The 12,780-nt window shown below is 41.4% G+C and overlaps 1 protein-coding gene across 3 annotated transcripts in view; it reads right to left on the reverse strand.

Annotated features, from left to right (window-relative positions):
* LOC138282926 (microtubule-actin cross-linking factor 1, isoforms 6/7-like) overlaps positions 1-12,780 on the reverse strand; it is a 533,430-nt gene that overhangs the window by 361,945 nt on the left and 158,705 nt on the right. For all 3 annotated transcript variants that reach the window (XM_069220983.1, XM_069220984.1, XM_069220985.1), the window contains exons 11-12: positions 10,922-11,140; positions 1,495-1,698 (exon numbers count right to left, since the gene is read on the reverse strand). In XM_069220983.1, the coding sequence (XP_069077084.1) occupies positions 1,495-1,698; positions 10,922-11,140 (423 nt within the window). The remainder of the gene's footprint in view (positions 1-1,494; positions 1,699-10,921; positions 11,141-12,780) is intronic.

Genomic DNA, 12,780 nt, shown 5'->3' on the forward strand with positions numbered 1-12,780 from the left:
CTGGCTCCTCAGTCACAAGTGCAGGCAATTCAAACTTTTCAAACACATGTGCAAATCCTAAACAACACAGGACCAGAATACCTGAACAGCCGCATACACTTTCACCAACCATCAGACACCTACAATATGGCTCGCTCTCACTCGCACACATTCCCCGCATCGGCAAAAGCAAAGCTGGAGGCCGCTCATCCTCCTATATCGCACATAAGACATGGAACATCCTCCCTCCACACACCAGAGCCTGCTCCTCACTTCTTGAGTTCTGCAAGAAGAAGACCTGGCTCTTCACTTAAGCACTTTGGGGACCACACACTAACAGCTGCCCAAGCGCCTGGATAACCTCTTGGAAGATTAGTGCTCTATACAAATCAACAGAACATAACAACAATAATGAAGCCATTAGAAGGGGATTTCACTGAGTGAGACATAAGGAAGTGAGAGAAAAAAAGGGAGCAGCATTATATTTTAGAAATTCAGTTCAAGGCTACATAAACCTATACAAGAAGCAACAACTATTATAAGTTACCATTAGTGCTTTAGATGGATTCTAACCATTAGCATTGTACACAAGAGTTTACAATTATGCCAGTTAACTCATCAAGGACTGATTCGGTTAATAGTTCTGTGCTTAAGGGATGGGTGATGTAGGCTCAAATGCAGTATATTGTTCATGGCTGGTTTTTGACGTGGTAGCCTTGGACAGAGTGCAAAGTACATCATAGGACTGTACCTTCAGCTTCAGTTATGTATACACACCTCAGGATCCTTGTTATCTCCTGGGATGGGGTGTATTGTATATCATGTTTTGCAGTCTTGTAGCCTCACAGTGAAAGGTGCATTAGCTGCAGATGGAGTCTTGGGTACATCATGAGGTTTAAGTGAAGTATCAGATGGAGCCTTATTTGTATTATGAGTGTGGGTGTTGAAGCATGATACGTTCTATTCACAACACGAGGGTTGTGTTGTGGTCTCAAATAGAATTGCATGTGCATTCTTTGGTTGGGGAGTTATGCTTTGATGGAGGCTTGTGTGTTGTAACCTCAGATTGAGTTTCATGTACATCACAAGAGCTGGGCTGTTAGCCTTAGATGGGCTTGTGTAAATCATGAGGGTTGAGTGTTATAGCCTCAGATTAAATCTTACCATCAATGCCAGTGTTGCTCACAATGTGCAGTGGATTATGTTTTACAAGAGAGAGCCACTGGCATTTTAGTTAAGTCACTAGAGCTGGGTATCTGGTTCCCTGGGTTTGCTACTAACATGCCTGTGACTTACCCTGCAAGTCTATTTTTCCCTGGTAAGAGTGAGCATGTTAGTGTAAAAGTTAGTCGTATTTAAATTTCAGAATACTGCACGAGTTAACTTGCTAATCTCCTACACTCAAGGCATTCATGTTACATGCAGAAGAGTAGACTTGGATAAATCAGGTGCTGTAAGATCAGGGCAGTTGAGATCCATATTTTTGACATCCACCTGGACATGGCCCACACATACCTGGCTGTATCGTGGAACAGCTTCTTCCAGGATACAGGCTGCGAGGCGCACCTCTTCACGGATCCTACCATACTCCTCTTCAGATGCTCTGCTCATGTCCTGGAAGTGGATTCCATCTATGGGGCTAAGGTCGACCAGCTTCAATGAGACACGCTGTAGCTTGGTCACCAGTGGCTTGTGCTCAGCGATGGACTCTCGGAGTTGCTGTTTAGGTACAAGTAGTAAGATTGTATAAGTGACAGGTAAGTAGGGCACAGCAGGTAAGTAAATTAAAAAAAACATTTGGCTAGCAGTATCCCAAAGGTACACATACCGGCATCAGACGTACAAACAAGTGGAGCAAGAAGATCAACATGAAGATGACACACCATTAGAACCAATAGCACCAACAAATAAATCATTTTTTCATCTGTATACTGGCCATATGATTGTCTTGGCTGCACACCGAGGGAGGTATATTCATGCAGGTAATGGGTTCATGCCTTAAATTCACCCCAGGTCATTAGTTGGGGGGAGTGAGCAAATATTGAATGGTTTCTTGTTTAAAAATTAGGTCGCAGCCTATGTCCCTTTCAGGGAACCAAACCAAAATACAAAGAAATGCAAAGAGGTCTGTAAAGCCTACGCTCTTTGTTGTCCTAAGAAACGGCTTGTCTCTGTGCGTTTAAACATTCCTGTATAGGACAAAGACCCTCACCCACCCATAAGTGGCAAGCTTAATCATAGGGCGCCTCCTTAGACCATCAATTGAAATTTCTAGTGTGGGCTACAACTCCTTCCCAAACAAAGGGAAAAAGAGGGGGGTTGAGCCCTTGAGATTTTTTTTAAGTAAAACAGGATCCCTACATGAGTAACGGTTGAGGTGTGCAGAGTGCAGAATATTGAGTGTGATGCAACCAAACTATCACTCAGCCCAGATGAGGAATCTGGAGAACTTAATTTTCAAAAAGAAGCAAAGGAGCAGAGATAGATCTTCAGATTACAAACGCCTTAATCAGGATTAAATAACGATATCCTGTGGCCAAGTTTGGCATGAGCTGAGTAATTTTGTCAGAACTGTGGCTTGTTGTCTCCATCGTCCCATAGTCTACCTGATTTAATATCCCATGGGATAACTGATGGTGTATTGGACCACAGAGTTTTTCCTCTGTTGACAGCTTAGATAGTTTGTTTTCAACATGGGTCATCAAGGTATTAAAATGTTTTTCTTTGGGATGTACTCTCAAACTCAGTATCATATGACACAGTAAGGAGTTCAACACCCATGATCCTTTATTGCAATGCTTAGTATACAAATAAGAACATATTGGCATATACATTTTTAATTTACTTGTTCAATACGCAGGCCTGATAGACTTTTCTTAGGAATTACAAATTTACGTTTACCTTTAACATGACTATATTACAGGACATAATAGGGACTACAATTCATAGGACACCTTAGGGACTACAATTCCCTATGACCCAAGAGTGCATTTGAGTTTAGGACAATTTCCAGGACGCATTTATCAGTACAAAGTAAGAACATATAGTCATAAAAGTAACCTTGTTTGCTTATTTAAACTATACGCCTGATAGATTCTTCTTACGAACTAGCATATCATTTATTTTTTATCCGTTGAATTTGCAGGAATGCTATTTTCCTGCAGTGCAGGGTATATGTCATTCACGTTATCTACTTCACTTCAAAATATAAATATATAGTTATATGTTAATTTGTCTGTTTAACTTACACATTCAGAGGAATTAATAGTACAAATTATTTAGCAGAGTCTGTGGCTAGGACTATATTTCCCAGGAACCCATTAGATTTGTAATCTGTGCGCGCCTGATCTTGCATGTTCAAATTATAAAATCATACCCAGTGCTTTGACACACTGTCTCCTCACCCTGATGACCATACTTTGGTGAATAACAGACTATGGGAGGTAAGCAGCTTCTGCCTTATTATCCCAGCAGTTGATTCTACATATGAGAGTTGTTTTTTTTAGCTGTTTCTTTCTAAATTGTTTTAACCTCGAGGGTTATCTGTTATACACAAGTGACTACTAAGGATTGCAAGATACCAAACTTTCCTATCATTTTTCTATAACCATGTATGAGGAGATTTTGTAAATTCAACAATAATTTTATCTATCAATGCTATCTAATACTTTTGATTGCTAATATTTTTAAACTGGTCTTTTTGATTATGATTTGTGACCATGTTTTAATAATCACCCTGAGTCTTTCTTCACTTTCTATACTCTATGGACATATTTAGCCCTGCTATGGGTTGTCAGCAAAGGGTAGCATTGAGGCCTTGCACTTGTCTTTTGCGAGTGGGCATAGCTTTTATCTCACTAATTAAATAGTTTCACCTACATGAGTTTTTGTAATGATCACACTATGTGTGATTCTGACACACAATTGATTTCATAGTTACCAGGAATTCACTGTTGGTTCACCTATCATACTTAATGAACGAGACATGCTAACCGGTTTGCAATACAATGTACAAAGTTTCTTTCTCTCTGGTCTCCAACGTTTTTACAGGTGACTGCGACGGTGGACCATCACCATAAAATGAGGGTCTTTGTCATTTGTACAAAAATACATACAAGTTTTGGTATTATATCCCACTTTTATTTTTTAATATAGCAAAGTGACTACCAGAATGATTGGTCCTGAAACATGCTCAGAACTTCCTGATAGAGTAGCTTGATGGGCAAAACCAGTTAAACCCTTTTTGACAACTGGGTTGAAGGTACTCACTCCCTTCTTAGTTTTAATCTACCCATCAGGCATACCTAGCGGTAGTTTTATTGCATCACACTCACAATTCTGCACTGTGCACGCCTCAACCACACCCATTATTACACATAAAAACAATTAAGTAGCTCTACCCTCCTTGTTTGGGAGGGAGTTGTAGCCCACATCAGAAATGTGCACTGAGGGTGTGAGGATGGACCCTATGATTAAGCACGTCATGTGAGGATGGGTGAGGGTCTGCACCCTAAACAAGTATTGTTGTGTACAGGCACAGAGACAAAACATTTCTGAAGCCATCAAAGTGGATGGACTTTACAGACCTTGGGAATCTTTTTGTGTTTTGTTTTAGTTATTGTGTAATGATGCACATGTGGTATTTCAAGTTTCCCCTCTGAGCCTTTTGTGTTTTTACCTCTGTGGAACAGTCATCTGTGCATCACACTTGGTTTGTACAAGACGCTGAATGAAAGTGTGACTAACAATGGCATTGACTCTGAGGGAGGTGAAGCTTGTGTGTCTTGTTTCTACAGGTTAAAGCTCATCTTTAAACCCTTTTGGCCCCTCCCATTTGTGTTTTCTATAGCTAATTCACATGCTTGAATTTTCCCGCGTTAGAGTAAGAACTCTTACCGGCATGTTGAAGTTGATTAATCAAGCATGAGAATCTACGAAAGAATAAGAAGGAAAAAATGCAGCCCAGTAGACTTACATTGAAAGCTGAGACCAAGTACCCTACCCTATCACTTCAGAATTCCAGGAGTTCCGCCACCAATGATGCACTGTACTCACAGTTGCCTCACAAGGCTACTTCTTTTTTCCAGTGCCCAACTCTAGCCAGCTGGGGAGGCAGGTGGGTTGATTTAGGACTTCAATGAAGATTCCTACAATGCTGAACTTCTACTTCACATAATTGTAATTGAGAGTGAAAAGCTAGAATAGTGTAGCATGGTATTTAAGGTCTTGGAAAACTCCTGGGCAGCAGAAAAAGGAAAAAACATGTGTCATTGATTACTGTAAGTGATAAAGGTATTTCCTACCTGCATAGGTTTTGCAGCGTTTGCTGGCCTACCCACGTTTAAACTTGTGTGTTGGAATCTAGATTCATAGTGTCTTGTGAATGTATGGACTGATTTCCATTTTGCTGCTTTGCAGATGCCAGGAAATGGTCCATTTCAAAGCCGTGTTGTTGTACTCACATTTCCTATGGTGAAGGGAGCTTAAGGTTTCCCCGGAAGGGGGTTGTTAGTCAATTGGCACCATGAGGTGTTTAAAGCTACTATCCATTTATCAACAGACTGTTTAGATGTTGCTAGACTGTGCCTAATATGCACCTCATTTACAGACAGTTGGATTAGTCTTTCTTATGCCTTTTTAAAAAATGTTATCAAGAAATGAAGGACTCTTCTGATGTCTAATGAAAGACAATGGTGGTCCTCTGCAGTGGAAGGTTTAGGTTATAAACCAGGTCGTGTAGTAGTTTGATTAATATGAAATCAGGACCCAATTTTTTAATATAGATATCAGAACCACCCTAATAGCATAGAATATGTTACATGGCTGTACAGACAAAGTCCGATTCTGAAGTGGGCCGGCAATTAGTTTCCTTTAAAATCTTCACACATGCTGGTGGAAGATTTGGACAGCCATACAGTCTAACGTCAGGAGCCATGCTGTGAAATTAAATGATGTCAAGCTTGGGTGTTGAATTATTCCTTGAAGGCTGGACAAGAGATTTGGTTTCCATGGGAGTCCATGTGACCTGATGGACATGTGAAGAAGTTCCGGCTACCACCTCTGTGGCTTTTAGTGTGGGCTATTAAGATAATTCTTGCTGGAGATCTTGGCAGTTTCACTATCAACGACTATAAGAGGCATAAAACAGGGTGTTGCCCAGTGATCCTGTTTCAAGTAACCTGGGTGTGAAGTCTCAGCATTTTCTGTTTATGGTTGTTGCAAAGAGGACTGATGATTGTGTTCCCCACTCTGAAGATATCTTATGGCTTTACTGTCCGGGACCCTCTCATGATTTTCCTCATAATGATGGCTGACAAAGTCAGCCTGCTGATTCATCTCCTCTGAGATGAGTATCGCTGTTAAGAACAGGTTCCCAAGGTTCCTAAACATGGAAGTCCTGTAAAAAGATCTCGCAAAATGGCAATTCGTGCGCACCTCAGAGTCCAGGCAATAGTGCTTGGTCAAGGGGTGCAAGGAAGTTTACGTTGCCGCCTTACAGACTTCTGCATGGCACCCCAATGGTAAGGACAGAAGTGGTAGACTTGCCCCTAGTGGAATGGGCCCTGATCCCTTCTGGAGGCTCTTTTTTGACTAAGGCTTACCAGAGAATGATCCATCGTGAAAGAGTCTCTTACTTTTTTTAGAACCACACTATCCAACAAAGAGCTTGTAATCCAGTCAAAAGTCCTTGGTGTGGTTCAGGTAGTAATTAACCATCCACCTAGGATCCAACTGCACCTCCTCTTTACTAGGATTTGGGGGACGGGGTCAGGAGAAAAGGTTGAAAGAGTGATGGATTGACAGCAGTGGAAAGGGGTCACCACCTTAAGATGGAAGGCAGCCCTGGTTCGCAACATCAGTTTATCAAGATAGAAATAGGTGAAGAGAAAACAGCAGCTAAGGGCCTGCAGCTCACTCACGCATCTTGCAGAAGTGAAAGCAACTAAAACGGAGTTTTGAAAGTTAACACTCTCAATGGACACTATGAAAGGGCTCAAACAGAATTCCTATCAGAAAGAAGAGATCCTAATTCAAGTTTCACTGTGGAACCACTTGAGGGGTTGGAGAACACATTTGTCAATCCTTTTAGGAAGCACATAACAGGGGTCTTATTAAGCGACAACTGGTCCAGCAGAACGAGGAATGCACACAAAGCAGCAAACTGCCTCTTCACCGTGCCAATTGTGCAACCCCTCTGAGCAATAGAAAGCACATATTTCAGAGCCTGAGACAGTTTGGCATGCAAGGGGTCTACATTCTTGTCTGTGCACAATGAAACAAACGTGATTCATCTCACGAAGTAAGCAGACGTGGTGGCCGGGCAAAGTGCTGATGAGATTATGTCAACCACCTCAAGTGGCAGCTATAAACTTAGCTGTTCGGCTCAATCTATAAGCATGCTGGTGGTGGTCTCAGAGATTGGGGTGCAGAACCATTTGCCCTGACTGGGAGATACTAAACAATCTAGAAGGAAGAGCTGTCTGATTGTGGAATTAATGGTTTTCCAGAGATGGCGTTTGTCTCCGATAGATAGACTCTCTTTCGAAGTATGCACTTTTCCTGTTATGGTGTCTATTGTTGCACCTTGGCAAGTTAGACTTTGGACCAGTGTTGAACTTTATTTTTATAGGTTCATCTGAAGGCACTACTTGTTGAGCAGATGGGAAACTGACAGTGAAGCACCAACTCATAACAACTGATTCTGCCCTTTCTGCAGCAAGTCATCCAAGTAGGGACAGAATCCCTTCATTGGGAGCACTGCTACCAATGGAGAACATTTGCAGAACATGACGGAGCCTATTTCAGAACAAATGGCAGGACCTTGCATTGATAGCATTTGTTTCTTAAAACTGCTGAGGAATATTTTGAGATGTGCCGCTACGGATATGCTAGAGTACACATTTTGAAGATTTACTCTGCACATCCTTTGTTACAGGATAATATAATGCAGGGCAAGCATCCTGTATTATTGTTCTCTTGATGAACTTGTTTTTTAACCACATGTCTAAAAATCAGTCTGTAATCTCACTCTGAACCCTTCTTTTGAATCAAGGTATACTAGCCTTTCTGTCAAGATGATACCAGCTATGTCACATGTTTTGTAAAACAGATGTTTGGATCCTCCTAATACAAATCTGCTTCAATGTTCATTTTGGAGTATTTATGGGATACAATATTTGCACCCATTTTCCTCTTGTCACTGAAGTCTACTCTTCCAGATACAAATACACTGCTTCCCGCATTGGAGTGAGAAACTGGTACAGGGAAGTTACTAGATTGTCACTGATTCCAGAGGAGTATCTCTAGGAAAAAAGCGTTGTTGTTATTTCGGACTTAGAGTGCCTGCTTTGATCCAGATATCTCTGGCTCACAACTGTTGGGGTTCACAGGGCCAGAGAGAGGTTCTTCACCCTTCATTAAAAGCACCTGCTGTCTCTAGACTTACACTGGTGTTTAAAAAAGTTTTCTTCTGTTCCAATCCTATCATATTTACAATATATGCCTAAGTTTCATTTTAATCATTTCTGAGTTGGTTTGGTGATCTAGTAATGAAGACCCTAAAATGGCATAATTATAATCTTTAATTGGGATTCTGGTTGTAAGGTAGTTAAACAAACCCAAGAAGACCTAAGGTATGAAGACCCCTGGCAGTGTTCTGTAACAGCTAACACCATTGTATTACCTGAAGCACTTATAACCGGGTTGGATATCGGCAAGCTTCCGTTCAACATTTTTACAAAGTCCTGGTGACAATGTTTGGCAGGTCAATGAAAGATCCCATGCCATCCAAGATCTAACATTGCTATCTCCCCAAGAAAGCAGTATGTCTGGCATCTGAAGGCAGGATAAACTGTTCAGCCTAGAAACCACCTCACCTACCTTTCTCCCTGTTGAATTCAAACAATTGTTTTCGCTCAAGAGGAGCAGTGGTCTCTGACACTGAAGCAGGCTTGCATCTTAATGATGTCACTATTACAGAGTTTGGTTTAAGATCAGTTTTAAAGTCAGGATCCTGTGGAGGAGCTCCGCATTTTTACAGTAGGCAAGGTGTCACTGCCTTACTTGTAGCTGCACAAGGACGTTCTCCTCTGCAATGATGAGTTGTTCTGGCACTAGGAGAAAATGTGGTTTGGGAGCTGCCCTTGAAAGTAAAAGTCTCTAAAATGACCGATAAAGTTGGTTTTGGGGAGTTACTCTGGTCAAGACCTCATGGAAAGGTGTGATAAAGGATCCACAAATGGAATTATGGGTCATAATGGAGTCAATGATAACAGATGCGGAATGATGGGACTTGAAGCACATACCTTAGCAATTCTCCTCTTCTTCGTGCTGGAAAAAACGATGCAGTGGAGGGTCTTGGGTTGCGTTCCTAGGAGTAATAGTCTGTTGAGGCAGTGGTAACCTTGGAAAATGTCACAATCTCATCCAGGCAACCACAACTACTGATGATGTCACTGTTAAATCCATCATAGTCAACAGAGTAGGTTACATTTTCAAAGTTGATTTTCTTAACCTCCAAGGAGATTTAAATTTCTCCATTAGGCTTTTTGTTTCTTCATCAATGGTGATGGAGTTTCGTTTTCGACATCTATGGTGATGGAGACTTGGTGGACATTGAAGAATTGTATGTCTTTGATCTCTCCAACACTCCTCAGATGACAGGTGTTTCGCCACTGAAGCATGCTCTCTCTGTCACCAAAGTGTTGTCAAGCAAGCCTTTGATGGAAAGCAGGTTGGGCCAATGCTCTCAACAGTGTTAGTTTTGACAGGAGAAGTGACTATCTTTACATGTTGGCCTCCTTTCTTTGGATCTTCCCCTCAGAAAGTACTTTTCAGGTGCTGTCTTCTTCTCAGAGGATCCATGGGAGGATGTTTTTTCCAAGTCACTTTTGTTTCCTCTTCCTCAGCTCTCTGGTCTTCTAGCATTCCTCAGTCTTAAGCCTTCCTGGTCTAGCAGTGTCCTTTTGGAGGTCATTTTTCGACAAAGGACATTCTTTAATGAAGGGTGAGGCTAGGAGGCATACCATGCAAACACAGTGGGGGGTCTAAGCCTCTTCCCTTCCATAGGACGGTCACTTCTCAAAGACAGAAGGCAACTGAATGAACACAATCTGTCAAACAGAAGACACAAACTAATTCCACTCAATACTAGATTTAGAAGACGTTGCATTAATGTGTTTAATCTGAGGAGTTTTAAAAATAGCTGATGAAAAAATAGATTTTTACCACATGTGCTCCAAGACCATACTCACAGGAACTGGGAAAACACTGACTGTTTCAGGCAATTGCCAGGAGAGTGCATCATGGGTAGGGGAAGCCATGGAAATCTTAAAGGGACAGGACACTTTTTCTCAGTTTTCAGTGTAGGTTTGTCGAGCCACATTTTTCCATCTTATTATATACTTTCACCCATTTTTACACTTACGATGCAGCAAGGTTATCTGGTGTCGAACAGACTTTATTCAGGAAAAATGTTTCCTCCAATAGACTCTTAAAGGCTGCTGCTCTTTATATGGCAGCTGACACCATGTGTTTATGATTAAGTGAACAAAACATCTATGTAAAGCGCTCTCGGGTCTATGCAAGTACTCTGTAATTATCCTAGCATTTGTGACTATGAATGCAGATCCTATGATGCAGAATATCAATTACTTATACAGTGTCAGTTATGGCATTGTACCAGCATCAGATCTTTACACTGTACATTATTTATCTAGCGCAGTGTACCCATTATTAATATCATAGAATCTATACGTGCCTGGAGCCATCACATCACAGCATATCATGACTGAATATACCCTTTCCAATATCTCACAATCCCTCATTCCTCACAAGAGTCTTAAAGATGAAGAAAGGCTTGTTTTAAAGTGCTACCTGTGAATACCCTTTGTAAAGCATACATCACTGGTTCTCCAGTTTACATCGGAGTTGTCATGGTTACCTGCAGGAGTTCTTGCTGCTCTTTGAAGGACTCGTGAGTGAAGGAGTTTGGAGACAAGTGACCAATCTCTAGCCTGGCTTCCTCCAGCCAGGGAGCCAACTCGCTGTGAGTCTCGGAGAACTGTGCGAGCAGTGACTGCACGTGCTCCAGCTGCATGGCGGTGGACGAGCTCTTCATATGGATGTGCGGAGCCTCCTCTGCCAGGGACTCTAGGGCTGGCTGGGAAAGAAATGGAAGTTATCTGTTTATGCAAAGAATATGCATTAATTGGGCCTTTTGGGAAAGGCCAATGTTGCCATTTTTTGCAAGGCAGTGTAGACACAAGATAACAGAGCAAGGCCCTGTCACAACTGTTAGCTACATGTGCATATTTTGCATCAGCCAAGTTGTAGTTACAGAGACTTTTCGGACGTTCTGCCAAATCTTGACACAGTTCATGGAGCTTTATTTAATTATGCCTGCAGAGCTGCACCGTATTTCCTATGGCAAAGGTATTGGAATATTTTGATTGAAACCTTCAAAGGATATCTCAAATGTTATTTTGCTAAAATACAAAGCAATTTGGGAACTGCTAATTGCTGGACTAGTGATCAACTTCAGTTAAGGTTTTTGCCACTGACCCTCCACTGCATTCAAACCTGGGGCTTGTGGCTATGATCAGACACAAGCTGATGCATTGTTACAGAAGGCAATTATTAACAATTAACAGAAGCCAGTGGTTAACAACAGAGGGAAATGGAAAAGAAAATGTCACTTACTTGTTATTCTAGTTCTGCATCATAGGTATTCTCACTGAATCAATGAAAACCGAAGAGCCCTGAGGGCCTGTGTGTTCATATATCTATTTTTCTGACGTTGGAGGTAGCGACTTCAATCGTCAACAGTTTGGCATCACTACCAAAAGTCAATGACAGGCCAGCTTTAACTACATTTATTTCTGTAGAAAGCTACAGTAACATATTGCAGCACTTAATTAGAAAAAATGCTAGTGTAAAAACGCTGACCTAAAACCCTGCTGCAGAGACAACAATGAAGGGAAACGTGCTGATTGGGTTCAAAACGCATCAGCTGCACTCAGCACACAATGCAACTTTAAGTCAGCTGGCGTCTTCAGTGAGTCGGCATGCACTGTGCTGGCAGTGTGCCACACAGGCTCAGTTATCTTTAGTTACAGGTGTTTGACATTGGAAAGGAATTATCTATATATAAATAAATGAATTGCACTGTCAGCAGGGGAGGAAGGAGGATGGTTCGTGACTTCAGTGAGAATACCTACGATGCACAATTAAAATTACAAATATATTTTCCTTCTGCATTGCAGGGTTCTCACTGATAGTCATGAACGTAGAATAGAGTGGTAAGCATATCCCTGCTTCGTAACTGTCAATGCTGTAAAACAAATGGAACTATATACCAATGAACATAAGGAAAAGTAGTTAATCTGCTTGCATTTATTAATTTAATGAAGTTTGCAGAGCTGATTAACCCACTAGACCAGTCTTCTCCAACGAGCAGCTCATAAGCTACTGAAAAAAACAAAGGTTAAAGTAAAGTTATAGTGAGGTCAATATGTCTGTGATAACATTAACATTTTGAACTAAAAACACAGAAATTCACCAGTTAGAGTAAGCAGAGCTAATACATAACTTGAGGCACACCATGCACTGCTTATGATATTACATCACTCATGACATGTTCAATGACATAATTTATGATGGCATCTCAAACAACAACACTGATGACATCACTGAACACAATATTACAACACATAAAGCCACCTACCCACCTCTCCTCGAGCCTCATTAGGCCCAGGGGACCCCATTCCTCAGGGCGTTAACTATTTTAAAGCCCTCACCATG

The sequence above is a fragment of the Pleurodeles waltl genome, chromosome 2_2, assembly GCF_031143425.1.
Source record: "Pleurodeles waltl isolate 20211129_DDA chromosome 2_2, aPleWal1.hap1.20221129, whole genome shotgun sequence".
Lineage (NCBI taxonomy): Eukaryota > Metazoa > Chordata > Amphibia > Caudata > Salamandridae > Pleurodeles > Pleurodeles waltl.